This window comes from Pelodiscus sinensis, chromosome 1, assembly GCF_049634645.1.
Source record: "Pelodiscus sinensis isolate JC-2024 chromosome 1, ASM4963464v1, whole genome shotgun sequence".
Classification (NCBI taxonomy): Eukaryota; Metazoa; Chordata; order Testudines; family Trionychidae; genus Pelodiscus; species Pelodiscus sinensis.
The window spans coordinates 27,931,450-27,950,304 of record NC_134711.1 but is presented as its reverse complement, the minus strand read 5'-3'; the positions used below and the strand labels follow the sequence as shown (position 1 = coordinate 27,950,304).

At 41.5% G+C, this 18,855-nt stretch overlaps 1 protein-coding gene across 6 annotated transcripts in view; it reads right to left on the bottom strand.

Moving 5' to 3' along the window:
* SLC2A13 (solute carrier family 2 member 13) overlaps nt 1-18,855 on the bottom strand; it is a 350,803-nt gene that overhangs the window by 163,480 nt on the left and 168,468 nt on the right. For all 6 annotated transcript variants that reach the window (XM_006120405.4, XM_075927403.1, XM_075927428.1 and 3 more), the window contains one exon: nt 2,072-2,180. In XM_006120405.4, the coding sequence (XP_006120467.1) occupies nt 2,072-2,180 (109 nt within the window). The remainder of the gene's footprint in view (nt 1-2,071; nt 2,181-18,855) is intronic.

The window sequence follows — 18,855 nt, the reverse complement described above, 5'->3', positions numbered from 1 at the left end:
TTCTGGCTGTCAAAAGACAGATTATCTACTTAGCTTGAATCTCCCTGGGGAATGGACTGGAGCTAAACCATGATGCTGTCCTCATTACTATGACTTTCTGTAGAACATGCAGCCATGTCAGCAGCATCTGAAGTGGCCTGTAATGCTGATTGTGCAATTGTGTGATTTCTGCTATCATATTTGCTCAATAAAGCTGCACAATTCAAAATAGTAAAGTAGAAGGCATATATATCTCATGCCAGAATGCATAGAGCCTTTTTGCTATTGCAGTCCAATGGGGTAGACCGGTATTGTTGCTGCTTGGATTTTAGTTGTGCAGCTTCCACCATGAGGGAATTTCATGCTGGGTGAGAAAAAAAAAATTCAGAACCCTTTGGTGGAACATAATATTTCTTAGCAGTTCTCTTAGCCATCAAAGAGACTGATGCCAGAGTTTGCCACACCATCTTTGCTAGTTGTTATTGTTGGATTAATTGTCAATGGTATTTATGTATGAGGCTGGTCTAAATGAGTTTTCCAATAGAAATAACTGAAGCCAGAGGTCTCTGTCTTTCTGCACCCACGATTTTAGCTTTGCACAATGAGGGCATTTCTGAGCGTTATCTGCTCTTTGAGGCAGTGGACATATTGTGGGAAACCATCCAATATTGGGATAGGCTCTGTACATGAGGTGTAGTGCTTAAACCCCAGTGAGCCAGGCATGCCAGTAGAAACACTCAGAGACTGCGGGAAGGGATTAACTGGGAGAAAAAGAAAAAAACCCTTAAACTATCTAGATTTTTTTTTAACTAATGAAGTAACTGACTAAGTATTTAAACTCACTAACTAATTAACTACTATGATGAATTTTACTGGTTTTAAGAAGTATAGTCATCTAGATGTGAAGAAGATAGCGAGCACTGCTGAGTCCGTCTGGAGCTGGAGGCGGTAGAGAAGGAACTGAGGAGTATGAGGGGGGGCTCGCGCATGCATGATGCCTACAGCCTAACAATGTGCGGCTACTGGTGCGCGCGTGCACGGCTCCAGGGACACTGCTACAAAATCTCCACTCTGAGGTTTGGCAGCAGTGCACAGACATTATGTGGAGCACCCATGAGGACATCTCTCGAGGAAGAACTGCTGGCTTCTGGGACAGTGAGTCAGCCAAACTCTGCCTCTTATTGTATTCTGAGGTGATAACAGTTTTCCATCTACACAAATAGCGAGTTATTTACATTCTAACTTTACATTTGGGCTGGAAGTGGACTCTTAAGAGAACTACTGCAGTATTAAGACAGAAATGAACCACAATAGTCATTTATAACAATCTGTGGATGGAAAAGAGCATGAGGTTGCTCTTCAGATTTTTCATTATAGTGAGCGTATCATGCATGGGCATATGTTAGAGCACATATTTTTTTTCAGTATGTGTTGGAGAAGGAAATGAAAGATCAAGGGAGTGCTGGAAGGTGTTATTCACAGAACTCGAGGTGTGTAGATGATGTGATAGAGACAAGGAATACTGGAGACATTTCCCTTAACTTATTTTCATACTCCCAAAATGTGAATTGCTGGGCTGTCCCCCAATACAACTTTTCCTGTCCAGCCAAATGAAGATTTTGATGACTTTGCTGACATACATGATGACTTTGAGATGTAAATAAGGCAAAGATTCAGCAAATTGAACATTGTTAAGAATTTGTTCATGATTTGGCCAGTGTAGACTCCAGCCGAGTTAACCAGAGAAGTATGGGGTCTGTCATAAAGAGAGTAACTGAACAATAATAAAATCTTACTTTTGCCAGTAAAGTACACGGGACTCTGAGTATGGCATACAGCAAACCTGAGAAGAATGTTTTAAACAAACATCTTTCTGACCATAAACATGATGCAAGCAAATCAACATCCAATTTTAAATAATAGCTTGCCATCATTAAATTACTGATACTCAAATATGATATACTTGTGATGTTCCACATATATAATATCCAATTGAATCATTCAGAACCTCATTAAGTTTAAAAGTCAAAACTTGAAAAACTGCATGAAATGCTATGCCAATATTTTATCAAAAGAAGGAACTGATACCTACATGACAGTATTAATGCCTGATAGTTGCTGGAACATCTGTAGACCACAACCCACAATTAAAGCTCTTCGAGTTGGCGGGTAGGTCAGCATTCTGCAGATCACAGGTCCAGCTTTAAAAACAGAAAAGTACAAAATCTATTATTTACCTACCAGTTCAGTACTCCCAGTTAGGACATTTTCCCTCTCAATTGCACCAAACTGAGAATATTTTATTCATACTTGGTCTAGTTTCCCATCTGCATTCTACTAAATAGGAGACTTTCAGGGATTTAGGTCCAAAAATGTAACTAATTTTTAAAGGAAAAAAGGGTATAAACCAATAAATCCTGTTGATTACAAGAGGTTCATTTAATAAAAAGGCTATGCAAATTTAGATTAATAACTTCCACTGATATTAACATAGTCCATGACACTAAATGAGTGTGCTCTACCACTGTTCGTATTTAGATATTGCAAACAAAATACACCTTCAACTCCCACTGACTTCATTTGTATAATGCTTCCAGAAAGGGATGCTAGCAGTAGGGCCAGCAGGAGGAACACAAGTCAACTGACAAAGACTATGTCTAGACTGCAAAGCTTTTCTGGGATACTGGAGGTATCTTCTGCTGTCATCCTCCATATGTGGAGTCGGTAAAAGAGGAACAAATGAAGTAGTCAAAGTAACCCTGTGCACCAGGAGGACAGAAGATGCTTACCAAACAGAAAACATTTCTTTCCTTGAGAAGTTTAATTTTAAAGTGTAAGCGTGATAAAAACAATATGACAAAGAAAGGTATAACATGAAAACAAACAAAGAGCATATAACACTTGACTCCTTTTGCTAACAGGATGAATTTGTGCTAATAGCCTCATTAAGCAGAATATGTTTTGATCACAGCTATATTTTACACATATATATTATATATGGTAAACCTACTTACAGCACTTAATGTAAAATTAGTATAGGCATAAGAATCAAAATGGATTCAGTCAAGGGAATAATACAAAGAAAGCTAAACAAAAATAATCAGAACTGACATTCTCAAGAACCAAAGCTTCATGACTGTATTTCTAGATTTTCCTCAACGTATCTCCTACACGTGTTGTTCCTGATTAACCATTAACATAAACAATAGGAACCTCTTGTGAAATTAAGGACTTTTAATGAAGAAAGATTTCAATGCACTGATATAAACAGTTCTGATTCAGGGATACTGGATAATTGTAAGTAGTTTCAACAACCTAATTAGGAAACAAGTGCAAAGAAAATCTTATTAAAAGCTAGTCAAACCTGTCTAGGCAAGAGCTACTTTCAACAACTTAAAAATATTTTTTGTTGATACCCCAATTATAGTAATAAACCAACTACCACTTCATCATTAAAAGAAAATTCATGGTCCAGCATCAAAGACAACAAAAATGTACAGAATTAATGAGCACATACTAATATAAATGGCTACCTAAAGACTCAAGTCTTACATCCAAAAATACTTTTAAACTATCTCATCAGCTACATTCAGTAAATTCGTTGGTAATTTTTCATGCTTTTTACTAAAAATCACCATATGATGTCAGAATTATCATTCTGCTTTTATGCTGAAAATAGAAAAAGGCTTACCGCAAGTCTGTCTAATGGCAATTGCACATCTTATTAGACAAACAAAATTAAAGATTTCTCTTTCATAAAATTCACAGCTTTTGGCAAAATAAACCAATAAAATGACTGAACAAATAAATGCATCATTAATCTCAGCATTACAGAAGCTTTGCAACCCAAAGAAAACCCAAAGAAACAAACAGACTGAGCATCTATAAGATAGATGCTTTTAAAAATACTGAATGTGATTCCTACGTTATTTCAAACCACCTGGCTTTGACTGTTTCCAGTATTTTGCATTCTCTGTCTCTCCTTCTGCCAGCAAAACAAAAGCTGCTCTCAAACTGGACCTTGATTATTTATTAAAATAATTTTCAGACACGATCTATGATGATAATAATAGTGGAGAGGAGATGTCCCTAGGCAGTTTTTTGTTGTTTTTTGTGCATTTATTAACAATATCATTTTATAGTTTGATCACATTAGGGGAAACAGTTTGTAAGTGTCTATATCAAGATGGCCCAGAGTCTGATACTATTACTAAAGGCAAAATTAGTCTTCTTCCATGAGAAAAAGTCCAGACACAGAGAAGAAACATTTCATATTTCTGAAGAAACACTCTTCTTAACTGATGAAATGAAAGAATCCTATATCTACTTTAGATCTTCATGCAAATGTGACCTTTGCTAAAACAGAATTGGCTGAACTTAGAGTCATCTGAAAAAGTAGGTTATACCCACAAAAGCTCATGATACCATCTGCATAATTTGTTAGTCTTTAAGGTGCTGCTAAACTATTCATTGTCTTTTAAGTTTTTCCAAATACAAACTCGACTACTCTTCTGAAGCTTATTTAGAGTGATGGTCTCAGATAAGCAAATCTCCATCAATTAAAGTAATATCCCAGGAAATAAAGACGTACCACATATAATGTTCTGACCTAAATGCTTGCCCTTCTGGTGTCTGACCAACCCTCTTCTGCCCGCCCTCCAAATGAAGGCCCATCGTAGTTAGAGAAATACAGGCAGTCCCCGAGTTACGCGGATCCGACTTATGTCGGATCTGCAGTTACGAACAGGGATTTCTCGCCCCGGAGAACTAGAGCAACGGGACGCCTGGTCCGCTGCCCGCCTTCTCCGGGGCGAGAAAAGCTGCCATTTAATTACATGATCAGAAACGAAATGTCCAAAATGGACCTGTTCTGGAAACGAAGCAGGGTTGCGTAGTGAAGCAGACTGCTGTCTATGGGTTCTCTGCTTCATTTGTTACAGAAATTAGAAGGTCTGAAGTGAATGAGGCAGGGGAAAGAAAAGATGATCTCATGATTACTGCACGTTGGATACTGTCCTGGAGAACTGGATTCTATACCTGCCTCTGCCAAAGAGATTCTATTGGATTCTAGGTAATGTCACTTAAACCAGACATTACACACATGGTCATTAACTGTGTTGCTCCTCCAGATGTACGACCTGAGATTGTGAAATCCAGTCTGCAAAAGTGCTGAGTTCTCAACTGATGCTAATAGGAGCTGTGCTTTTATAGAAGGGAAATGCTAAATACACGGAAAAATCTTGACTTAATTGTCTCAATGTGATCACCCAAAATTATGGATACTCTTGACCTTAATCTCCATTGCTCAGTTCCCCATTTGTAAAATGGAACATAATACCCCTCATCTCACATACACTGGTGTTTGCAAAGCATTCGTACTATGATGATGAGCATCTTAGCAACGCCCAAGAGAAAATTCATAATTCTGCCTTCAGAGCAGGGTTTGAATGTGCCATGAAGTATGGGGCCTCTCACTGAACAATAAGGAGAGAACAAAATTATATGAGCGCAGTCCATCCTGTCCTCTGAATGCAATTATTAACTAATGACCACATCGCAATGCATCTACACAAAGGGGATGAGTTAAGAAAGCACTGAAAAACGTAATTCTGATATTTATTAACTCTGGAGGGTTTTAATTTACACAGAATTCAAAGTTGAGAGCCAATTTAAAAAACCAGCTTGAAAGGGAGACTGAAGAACTTATTTTCATTTACAAGTCTGATACCTGCAACAGAAGTCTGAATAAAGACTTTGCGCGGATGGCCCTTTACATTCCACATCCTAATAACATAAAAAAATATAAACCCAGAGTACTGATGAGCACTTAGTACCCACTCTATGAGCTTCATTTAGAATGGGGACACTGACAATTTTTCCCCCTTTTCCCCCTCCTTTTTCCTCTCTTCCCCCCCACATTCCCTTTCTTTCTCTTCTGTCTATTTGGAAACCGGACCCCTTAACTCCATTCATCTGAAGAAGTGGATTGTGCCCACGAAAGCTCAAGATACCATCTAAATGTTTTGTTAGTTGCTAAGGCTCTGTCTACACTGCATCAATTTTGTGGAAGAGAAAATGCAAATGAAGCGCTCATTAGCATTTTCACACTCATTTGCATATTCTCTTCTGATCCTTTTTGCAGAAGAGTTTTTTGCAGAAAAAAATGCAGTGTAGACGGGGCCATTTTGTGCAAAAAAACCCTTTTGCACAAGAACCTTTATTTCTCATGGTTCCTACTGGTTTTCAGTCCCTCTCATTTTATCCACTCACTTCCAGTCTCTACTCTAATCCAAATCCCACTTCCAGTTTCCCTGTCCTCATCACAACCTCCAGTCATCATTGGCAGAAGTAATGCATCTATCATTATCAGTCATTGCTGTAAAGGTTTTGGTTTACACACCAAATGCTACTGGTTTGCCTGTACTGCAGCCTTCTTCTGCAAAAGCTTATGCAAACGAAGTGCAAATGAAGCACACAGTAGACTATCACTGTGCTTCATTTGCATAATTAATTAGCAGCCATTTTTTTCGCAAGAGGCTTTTGTGCAAAAGGGAGCTGTGTAGACGACTCCTTTTTGCACAAAATCCCCCTCTTACACAAGAGCCGTTCTTCCTCTCAGTGAGAAAGATATTGAGGAGGGTAGAAGGATTTGGTTAGCCCTCCCTAGGTTAGCCCTCCCTACATGTTGCAGGACTCTCTGGTCCTGCAACATCTATGCTGGACCATGGCTGTTGAATCCTGGTTAGGAGAGTTTCAACTTGTACTTTCAAAGTAAACTAAAATGACCCAACATGTTTTGCCACATGTGGCAAATATTTTTGTCCTTCTCTGCCCCTGTTTTTCTCTGGCTCCCCGATGCCTCTCCTGCTCCCCTTCTGTCCAGGGCTGAACAACTAAATGGTTATTCTCATCTTGATCTTGTAATAAATTATCTTCTGAAATCATTCTATTAAGTGATTAATAGTTTTCTGTCCTCTCACTTGTTCTTCCACATCCCATTCTGGTGGTAGCCGTGTTTTCTTGTCCTTCAGTTCTGCCTCTCCATTCTTGTGATCAGACAGAATTCTTACAAATTTATATACTTTACATGTTGACTGTAACAGATCAGATGGGCTAAGTACCCGTCACATGAGGTACAGAAACATTGTAGGAGGTAAGACCCTGAACAATACGGCTACGTCTACATTGGCCCCTTTTCCGGAAGGGGCATGGTAATTTTTAAAATCGCAATAGGGAAATGCACGGGGGATTTAAATATCCCCCGCGGCATTTAAATAAAAATGTCCGCCGCTTTTTTCCGGCTTTTAGAAAAGCCGGAAAAGAGCGTCTACACTGGCCCCGATCCTCCGGAAAAAAAGCCCTTTGATCTTTTTCCTTTTCCCCTTTTTTTCTGGGCAGGAGCTTTGCACAGTGGGCACAACTGCAATTTAATGTATTTATGATTTTTAGGATAAGATAACATTACATTGCCTAGCTCAGAACTCTTTCCATTTAGAAGAGTAGATTGTCAGGATGCAATTGGACATGTATGGATCAAAAACATGAGAAGATTGGCAGAACTCCAGAAACAAATCCTAGGAAGCTGATAGAAAAATCTATTTTTTGCTGGAGGTCTATTATAATAGTAAGTTGGGCTGGTCTCCTGGAAATCCTGAAAACAAAGAAATTTTAATTTGCCAGTAAAAATCTACCGTTTGATAAAGTCTCCTTTGAGTTGAAGCTTTGTTGATGGAAAGTCTCGAGTCACTAAGCACATTTACAAAGTCAGCAGCAGATGCATCTCTTAAGAATGCTTTTAAGACATAGATTCAAATAGGGAAACAAAATGTGGCAAAAGTAAATAAAAGAATATTTTGGCCTCATATGACACATTATTTCTGGAACATACAAACTACTGTAATAAAAGCCTTCAAACCACAGAAATAATGATGAAACAGACAATGCACAGACAAAAAGTGACAATTAAAATACCAATACCACAGGGAGCTGAGAGAAGTTGCTGGTCTGAGTGCAAAGAGGCAATAAATTGGATAGGTGAAAGCAGAGGTTTCTCTTTGTGATGCTAGCTTGTCAGCTCTTTCAGAGTGAAGAGATAGAGCACCATAGCAGAAGATCTCTGAAATTTAATATGATTACCAATAAACAACATATAAACTGTACATATACTCTCTGCTTTCCTTACAGCCTTGCTAAATATTTTTGACAAAGGAAAGTGTTATAAAAAGACTACTTTAATGTAAATAGAAACGTTTATAATGTAATTTAAGAGAAATGAGGTTGAGGTACTTTCCTTTGAATTTTACTGCACAAACGTACTCCCAGTATTGTTTCAATTACAGGCAGTCCCCGGGTTACATGGATCCGACTTTCATCGGATCCCTACTTACAAACAGGGTGAGGCAACCCTGCACTAACAGCTTCCCCCCAGCAGACCAGGAAGATGCGAAGCTAGAGCCCCCCCCCCCGCCTCTCCAGCAGACCAGGGAGACGTGGAGCGGCTTTTCTCAGCAGACACCTCAGCTTGAGAATAAAGGACTGAGGGAAGTGAGGTGTGGGAGAATAAAACTGAGCTCTGGAGAAATGTTTGGCTAGAGTTTCCCCTACAATATGTACCAGTTCCGACTTACATACAAATTCAACTTAAGAACAAACCTACAGTCCCTATCTTGTACGTAACCTGGGGACTGCCTGTAATTTATTTTTGCCTTGTGCTTTTCTACCTCAATAAATGAAAAGATGTATACTCTTCAGACATAAGGCTAGGAATACTTCAACCTCTGTTCTTCATTTCCAAATAGCTGTTCCTTCTTCCTGGTTACATTGGATGGCCTATCCAGACCTATTTTAGTAGTTATTAAATAGTGCAACCAGCCTCCCTAAAAATAGTTAAAATGGATGGAAATTGCTTAAACAAAATATTTAAACTGATCAAGTAGGTTAGAGCTCAGTGGTAATTTATATGGGAAACACCACATATACTTTATTCTTCAAATCTTTGTTTACTTCAGTGTGCTAGGCTTATTTATACCTGCTTCTAGGAATCTAGTTTGTAATCCATGCAGTTGCAGAAAGATTCCTATCATTTTTTCCTCACACTTTGTGTTAATCCATTCTGAATAGAGAGAGACTATTTTATTAAATATGAAACAGACCTAACAATACATTAAGTTAAAATTGAGGGTCATAATGAAGCAGGATATAAAGTAAGTATTTAAGTCAACAGGACCCAAATACATGGTTAAAAATGTTGCTGAACTAGGCTCCATTAGCATAACTTCTATTGAATGAGCTGAAGTCTGTAGTTGGTGGTACACATAAGAAGACCTGAGCCTGGCAGCTATGGAAAACACAAGTCCTCTTATGTGAGCCACACACTACAGGAGGACAAAGTCTCAGATTCTCATAATGTAGATAGAGCAAATCAAAACATTGACTTGTTTTATTAAGCACTGCAGTTAACTGAAACATAGGAACCCATTATGAAAGAAATTTGAACCTCGAGCTGCCAAGAAATAAATAATTTGACCTTTTGGGTATTGGTCCTGACATCTTTCAGTAACTATTAACAGAAACTGCAGGATGTAAGCAGAAGTTGAATTCTTCCAAGATAAAGCTTCAACAATCTTCCAGGTTCTGATACTGATTATACATGTGAATTTTCATGTCCAAGCTAGTTTGGGTTATTAGACACTACAAATGCTTTAATCAAGTATATAATCTTTACGGCCTTAATCTTTGTACACATTTTTTACACTCACTTTGCATAGATGCTAAGTCAGAATGTTTATTTTATTCTAATTTTGCACAAGTGAAAAGAATTACCCAAGGTGTAAGGTTGCGGGTAACCCATAACATCTCTCCTTTCTCTCTCCATGCATTAATGTTATCTTCAATAATAGCAACCAACTTTGGTTTTTTTTATAAATATTATTTTAAAATTGCCAGTCTCAACATCTATTTGCTTTAGCAGTAATGCCTTGTTCCTGATACATGCCCAATTATCAGAACTTTTCTTCGGCTCATCAATGGGACATATGGTGAGTTTTGGCTTAATTAAATCCTTTCCTTAATCAGTAATTTCAGTAACTAACAGAGAGAAATCATTTATCAGCAGCAATGATTTAAGTGTTACTCAACGCTAATGGATAGACAGAATTCATAAAGACAGTGTAAAGTTATATAGGAAAGTGAGGCAGAAAAATCAGCAAAATCATCAAGGAGGAAGGGCACAAACTGAAAATGCAAATACTATCAACATAAATGTCACCCTAAGATCTCCTGTACCGTGAAATATATTTAATTTGGAAGCTGGTTAATTTGTACTGATTGGAAACATCTCTAATGATTTGCAGCATAATGAAGACAAAAAGACATTGCCTGAATATAACGTTTATGTTAAAACAAAAATCATGTCTCACCTTAATCAAATTTATTTGCGTTTAAAAATCACTCTCTATTTTTATTTTTGCCTAGCTATTCCCATTAGTGCTTTGTTGCAAACAAATGATGCAACCCAAGATCCTGCTCTTAGTACACAGAAAGATATAAATTCAAAGTTGAGAAATATGAGAGGGTTATGAGTAATAGTAGATATCATTCTTTGCATAATGTAATGTATCATTAAGCTTTCAAATCACACTGTATGTTGCAGTCTATGACAATTTAAGGAGAGGGACAGTTTTGCACAGTAGACAGAGCATATTATAGGCAAGAATGGCCTATAATTAGGAAAAGCAAGAAAGGAAGGATGGCCTTGTGGTTAAGACCCTGGACTAGGACTCAAAAGATTTGGATTCAGTTCCTGGAACTGTAATAGGCTTCCTGTGTGACCTTGAAAGTCAATTAATCATAGAATACTAGGACTGGAAGGGACCTCGAGAGGTCATCGAGTCCAGCCCCTTCCCCCTTGGCAAGACCAAATACTGTCTAGACCATCCCTGATAGACATTTATCTAACCTACTCTTAAATATCTCCACAGATGGAGATTCCACAACCTCCCTGGGCAATTTATTCCAGTGTTTAACTACCCTGACAGTTAGGAACTTTTTCCTAATGTCCAACCTAAACCTCCCTTGCTGCAGTTTAAGCCCATTGTTTCTTGTTCTATCCTCAGAGGCCAAGATGAACAAGTTTTCTCCCTCCTCCTTATGACACCCTTTTAGATACCTGAAAACGGCTATCATGTGCCCCCTCAGTCTTCTCTTTCCTAAACTAAACAAACCCAATTATTTCAGCCTTCCTTCATAGGTCATGTTCTCTAGACCTTTAATCATTCTTGTTGCTCTTCTCTGGACCCTCTCCAATTTCTCCACATCTTTCTTGAAATGCAGTGCCCAGAACTGGACACAATACTCCAACTGAGGCCTAATCAGCACAGAGTAGAACGGAAGAATGACTTCTCGTATCTTGCTCACAACACACCTGTTAATGCATCCCAGAATCATGTTTGCTTTTTTTGAAACAGCATCACACTGCTGACTCATATTCAGCTTGTGGTCCACTACAACCCCTAGATCCCTTTCTGCCGTACTCCTTCCTAGACAGTCACTTCCCATTCTGTATGTGTAAAACTGATTGTTCCTTCCTAAGTGGAGCACTTTGTATTTGTCTTTATTAAACTTCATCCTGTTTACCTCATACCATTTCTCCAATTTGTCCAGATCATTTTGAATTATGACCCTATCCTCCAAAGTAGTTGCAATCCCTCCCAACTTGGTATCATCTGCAAACTTAATAAGCGTACTTTCTATGCCAATATCTAAATCATTGATGAAGATATAGAAGAGAGCCAGTCCCAAAACAGACCCAAAACAGGGATGTGGTTCCCCTCGATTGCCCCCCAGCAGTTGGGGAAGCCCAGGCCACCAAACCCCTCGATCACCACGTCCGAATCGGTCAGGCGGATGACTCTGCGGAGCAGCACTCTATTGATGGCCTTGACCACCTGCAGAGGGACACACAAAGCCGAGAGTCACTGGGGTGGCCAGGGTGGTGGAGGGTGCTCCTTCCCCGTCACTGCCCCGTGCCCCCATTCCCAGGAGAAACCCCCCCTGCAATCCTGGCCATTGCGGGCAGTCCATAGTGCCGCTGGGACTAATCAAACCTTCCTGGAGAGGAGACTTTCACCACCTCCTCCCTTTTCCCTAGGGCAGCCCATCCCCTCCTCGCACCCCATCTCCAGGCACAGAGGCCGGAGACTGCCATACCTGCATGAGCATTGCTTCAAAGGTGGATCTCCCCACGCTGAACTGGTTCACCACGGATCAGTAGCTATCTGGCGTAGAAAGCTTCCAGAGGGCGATGACCACACGCTTGTGGAGGGGAATGACGGGCCTCATGTGCATGTCCCATTGCCGCAGAGCAGGGGCAAGCCACTCACAGAGCTCGAGGAAGGTGTCCTTCTTCATCCTGAAGTTCTGGGTCCATTGTTGGTCTCCTCAGCACTCCAGGACGATGGTGTCCAGATGCCAGATGCAGCGTGGCACGCTGGCATCCGGGTGCTGCTGCTGCTCCTCCCTGGCCCCCAGGAGGGTTGGGAAGAGAGCGTGGGGGACGGGCTGCCGCAGATGCTGCAAGGCAGTTTCTAGCAATTGGAGCCAGGCTTGCAGCAACGTGTCCAAAATGAGCAGCAGAGTGCCCAGGGGTGATTCTGGCTCTATGGTGCCGAGTTCTGTGGTGTCTTGAGTCAGGGGAAGCAAAGCAGGCAGAGAGAAAAATGCTTTGCTGTCCCTCAGGGTATGTCTACACTACAAAGTTAATTCGAACTAACAGCCGTTAGTTCAAATTAACTTTGATAGGCGCTACACTAGCGCTCCGCTAGTTCGAACTTAATTCGAACTAGCGGAGCGCCTAATTCGAACTAGGTAAACCTCATTTTACGAGGACTAACGCCTAGTTCGAATTAGCTAGTTCGAATTAAGGGCTGTGTAGCCACTTAATTCGAACTCATGGGAGGCTAGCCCTCCCCAGCTTTCACTGGTGGCCACTCTGGGCACCACCAGGGAAACTCGTCTGTCCCCCTCCCGGCCCCGGAGCCTTTAAAGGGGCATGGGCTAGCTACGGTGCCCGTGCCAGGTGCAAGCCTGCCAGCACCCAGCCAGCAGACCCTGCACCTCGCACGGCTCGAGGCAGCCACCCGCTGCCACCCAGCCCTCCGCCTCTTCCCGGGACCAGGCTGGTGGCTCCCGGGAGCCTGCCCGGGTCCGCAAGAGGCGGGCGTCCGCCTGGTCTAATGCGGAGATCGTGGACCTCATCCACGACCTCTGCACTAGGCACAGGAAAGTGGCCATCTAGGGCAGGATAGCTGCCAGCCTGGACACCCGGGAGCAGGTTTGCATGAAAATCAAGGTGGTCCACTGAGACCCCCGACCCTGAGCCCTGAGCTTAGAATGTCCGTACTGGGTCAGACCAAAGGTCCATCTAGCCCAGTAGCCTGTCTGCCGACAGTGGCCAACCCTAGGGACCCTGGAGGGGATGGACCGAAACAATGACCAAGCCATTTGTCTTGTGCCATCCATCTCCAGCCTTCCACAAACAGAGGCCAGCGACACCATTTCTACCCCCTGGCTAATAGCACTCCATGGATCCAACCTCCAGGAGTTTATCTAACTTCTCTTTAAACTCTGTTCTAGTTCTAGCCTTCACAGCCTCCTGCAGCAAGGAGTTCCACAGGTTGATTATTTGCTTTGTGAAGAAGAACTTTCTGTTATTAGTTTGAAGCCGGGCTGATGGCCGAGTGCTGTGATGTGCCGAGTGTGGGTACTCAGGGCACTCCAAGCAAGGAATGCTTTGCAAGCGGGGAACCCCTGAGAACTGTCTGTCCAGGGTGGGGGTCGGGTCCCTTTAAGCACAGCCCTCGGCTAGCCTGAGGCAGTAGCTCCACACTCCAAGTCCTAATCTGATGCCCTGCCGGCACTGCTTCCGGCCAGCCTTAACCTCAGTTCAGGGTCCACTCAGTGTGGACATGCTAGTTTGAATTAGCAAAACGCTAATTCAAACTAGTTTTTAAGTCTAGATGCACTAATTCGAATTAGCTTAGTTCGAATTAGTGCTGTAGTGTAGACATACCCTCAGTGAGGGAGGCAAGTAAGCAGGGAAAGCTGAGAACCACCTGTCCAGGGGGATCCTTTTAAGCACAAGCCTCAGGCAGCAGCCACACAAAGCAACTACTGACCTGATGCCCTGTTGGAATCGGTTTCAGCTTCCCTTAAATGCGATTGAGCATCCAATCAGTGTAGATGTGCTATTTTGAAATAGCAAAATGCTATTTCGAAATGCATTTTGTGTGTAGACACGTTATTTCGAAATAACACTATAGTGTAGACATACCCTTAGTGTTTCCTTTTCCAGATTAAACAATCCCAGTTCTTTCAATCTTCCCTCATAGGTCATGTTTTCCAGACCTTTAATAATGTTTGTTGTTTTTCTCTGGACTTTCTCCACTTTATCCATATCATTTCCAGAAAATGAATGCAACACTCCAGTTGAGATCTAATTAGTGCGAAGTGAAGTGGAGTATTTAATTCTTGTGTCTTGCTTGCAACATTCCTGTTAACATGTCCAGAATGATGACTGCTCTTTTTGCAGCAGTTTTACACTATTTGCTCATATTTAGTTTGTAGTCCACTACAACTCCTTAAACTCTTTCTGCAATGCTCCTTCCTAAGCAGTCAATTCCCATTATGTGCATTTGCCCTTATTACATTTCATCCTATTTACCTCAGGTCATTTCTCCAATTTGCCCAGATTATTTTGAATTATAATCCTGTTCTCCAAAGCACTTGCAATCCCTCCCATCTTGGTATTATCCACAAACTTTGTAAGTGTACTCTCTGTGTCATTATATAAATCACTGAAGAAGCTATTGAACAGAACCAGTCCCAGAACTGATCCCTGTAAAATCCCACTCATTATGCCCTTCCAGCATGACTGTAAATCATCAATTACTACTCTCTGGGAAACGTTAGCCAATTAGTTATGCACCCACCTTATAGTAGGTCCACCTAGGCTTTAGTTTGTTAATGAAAAGGTCACACAAGGCTCTATCAAAAGCCTTACTAAAATCTAGATATGCCACCTCTACCACTTCCCTCCATCTATAATCCAATTGTTCCCTTGCACTCCTCACAATTGTCTGTCTCTTTTCTTTTTCAGATTGTAAATTCTGTAGGGAGGGGGAAAATGTCTTCATTCTGTGTTTGTACAGTGCCAAAGCACAGTGGGTTCCTGCTCCATGATTAGAGCATCTAGAAACATTGGGAATAAATATTTTTAATAATAATAAAATGTGTTTAAGAATATTATGATTGGCCTTCAGCTCCATTGGCATTCCCATAATTTTAAATGCATATATTTTCATTCCAATATGTAAAAGAATTAAGCCAGTCCAAATGACAGCCAAACAGTTAAGCAAATGGAAGTTTTTCAGACTTATGAAGCGATAAAAGCTTGATTTTAATAGACCTCATCAATGAAAGCAACAAAATGATAATAACATTGATACAGAATGTTATTTCCTGCAATACTAGCAGTAAGTTGCATCAAAAGTTGATAGCTTTTTCTTGGCTTAAAAAAAAGAAGAATGTCGGGAACAATTTACAGGCAGTCCCCGGGTTACATGGATCCGACTTACATCGGATCCCTACTTACAAACGGGGTGAGGCAACCCCGCACTAGCTGCTTCCCCCCAGCAAACCAGGGAGACGTGAAGCTAGTGCCCCCCCCTCAGCAGACCAGGGAGACGCAGAGCGGCTTTTCTCAGCAGACACCTCAGCTTGAGAATAAAGGACTGAGGGAAGTGAGGTGTGGGAGAATAAAACTGAGCTCTGGAGAAATGTTTGGCTAGAGTTTCCCCTACAATATGTACCAGTTCCGACTTACATACAAATTCAACTTAAGAACAAACCTACAGTCCCTATCTTGTACGTAACCCGGGGACTGCCTGTATTTCTATTTGAGAACAGAAGCAAACATAGGCCAATATGGTAAAGTAAGCAGTGCAGCTCAGACCCACAAACCACCAACTACAGTTTATCATACTCAGAATTAAGCTGAAGTGTGTCAAGAGGCTAACAAATTTCAGTGCAACTACCATGTGTTCACATGAGATCCTTTGTACAGTATGCAAGAATATTGCTTTGATACACAAATATGCCCCCGGCATACGGAAGGCCAGGATACAGCGTTGGCTTAGGAAGGTCTGTTTTAAAGGCAGAGTACAAATTTCAGTCTGTTTCATCTATGAGAGAGATTTGCTTCAGGACTACAATTTCATTCTGTCTAGGAAAACCTTGATATATTACCTTTCCTGAACAACAATTTATCACTGAATAAAATCCAATAAAATTCCCCTACACAAAAGCAATACTAAACCTACTACACTTCAGAATTTGCGTGGGAGCAGCTTTAGACTTACGCATTTTCTTGCAAATATTTTTGATCAACAAAACATTAAATCTCCTAAATATTTAAAATGTTATTCAAAAATTATATTATGCACATCGAGGGTTATCCCATTTAGCAGATGTGTTTTGTTTCACAGAAGATAATCAAGATGTATAGTGGTGATCCACTGCCAAAGGAGCAGGCCAGCTGCCCCCCTCCCCCAATCCTGATCCTAAGAACTCCAGTCTTCTGCTGTGAACAAAGGCTGATGTCCGAGTGTCACTCTCTGACTCTCTAGAACTTCTTCTTTCCTGAAATCTGTGGGACTCTGTCCCATGCCTCAGACTCTAGGATTCTTAAAGGACTACTATTATTGGGACAGAAAAGTCAGGAGACAAGAATGTCAAAACTCTTCCTCTCTCTAAATTTTCAGAGAGGAGTTTCAGGGGTTCTTGCCTTGTCTATCCACCTAGACTAAAAGGGTTGATACATCACAGTGATACATCCTGTTCTCTAATGGACAGACCAAGCAAAACCATATGAACCGTGTAAAGATGGATGGTAGAAAAGGAACACTCCCTGCCAACCCATAAGTAGCAGCAGCCCAAAGGCTACAGGGACAGCCAGCCCCCGCCACTGGAGTGTGGGCAGTCAGGGAATGTGAATTTTTGTTTATTGTTTGTGACCTGTTCGTGAATTTTACTAATAATATTCTTGATGACATCTTAGCTTTAGATATGGTTGGGGTGGTCTTTACAAAAGGGCAAGTAATTTTCTTTGATAAGCATGTCCCTCAGTGCACAGAAAGGGCTTTTCAAAATGTTTGGACAATTTGCCATAGGAGGCAAGTAGCCTCCTACGAAAACGCAATTGTGGCAGTGAGCTATGTATGAAGAACCTGCAGACCTCAAAAGTATCAGTACAATCTCACATTCATCAATGGAAGAAAGCAATGCCTCAGTCCAAACTATCAGGCTTCAAGGATAGGCAAACCTGAAAATGTCAGTGAGTATGCTTCATATGATTATGAATTATAACAGATCAGTTGATGGCACACAGGGTCAGGAAACAATGAAAGTTATTTTTCAGGTGTCATATATAAGAGCCCACTGCTACCTCATGTATCTTTATGAGATCACTAGGAAGATAATTTCAGGTCTGTCAATATTAATATCATTGCCCGAGTATGCCTGCTGTCAGCTTCCCCAAATCTAACTAAATGAGCTGGAGAGCAAATTCCTGATCAGAAGAGTATGTGGAAATTATTGAATAAAACAGTTGTTTAGTGGGGATGAGATAAGGATGGGAGCTAAAGGAGGTAAAAGGCACAAAAGTAGTAAAGCCACCCTGGCAGTTTGGAGGTAGGGAATTATCATATTTATTCCTCTGTTTACTGACTTGGTAGTTGTTGCATTGCTGGGAAAGTCTCTGTCTATGAAGGCAGAAACAGAAATATGGAGAAAAAACCTCAGTTCAGTTTCCCCAGGGCACTGTAGAGCATGGGTGAGAAGCCTCAGGCCCGGATGTGGCCCCTGGATTGTCTGGATCTGGTCCCTGAGGCTCAGCCCTCCCCCCATATTGGGAAGCCTGAGCTGGTGTTCTAGCCCCCCCGCTGCCCAACTGCAGGGCTGGAGCACACAAAATCTACCAGGCTGGGCTAGGATGTGAACGACTAGTCGACTATCCAAAAAGCAAATGCGTATCGGATAGTCAACAGGCTACTTGACTAGTCACTCCCCTTCCCCCTTGCTGCCTCTATCAGAAAGAGGCAGAAGGAGGGAGGGGAAAGGCAGGGGTGTTTCAAAGTGGCAGCGCCTAATGGAGCCCAGGGTCAGCGAGGGAGTCCCCAGCATGGGGAGCATGGGGCCAGCAGGGGACTGCCCCTCTGGCCCCATGCTCCCCACAGCGCTTTCACCTTTGAAGGCAGAGGCGCCCTATCAACTAATCAAATAGAAATTGCATTGACTATTCAATTAGTCAATTAATTGAAATTTAACATCTCTAGGCTGGGCCCCAGTGCTCTGGTTTGCGAGGGGAATGTGGGGAGTGTTTTTCTCCTTCTCAGTCAGGGACCATGTCAGTGAGGGTTTTTTTTTCTTCTCACTTGTGTGCAGCTCCCGACTTATTCTTCTGTGGGTCAGTAGCCCCTGACCCAAAAAAGGTTCCCCACCCATATTACAGGGGATTCTAAGAGGCAGACTGCACTGGAAAGGGATCAGGAAGGAAAATAAGAGAAGATGAGCCTTTTGCCTGCCTCCAGCACTTGGAAAAGGCAGCTAAATCCCAGAAGCTCCATGCCAGATGGAGCAACATATTGTCATTACAGAGAAAAAAATGGTACCCCTTTCCCTTTGGAGTTTGCAGTGTGAGATTGACATTCAAAATGCAATGAGATGCCCAGAGGAATTATCTATCTCAGAGTATTTGGAGGTTTGAAATCTAATGGATGAGAATATGTAAGTTAGTATTTGTGGACTTTGCTGAAGATGAGA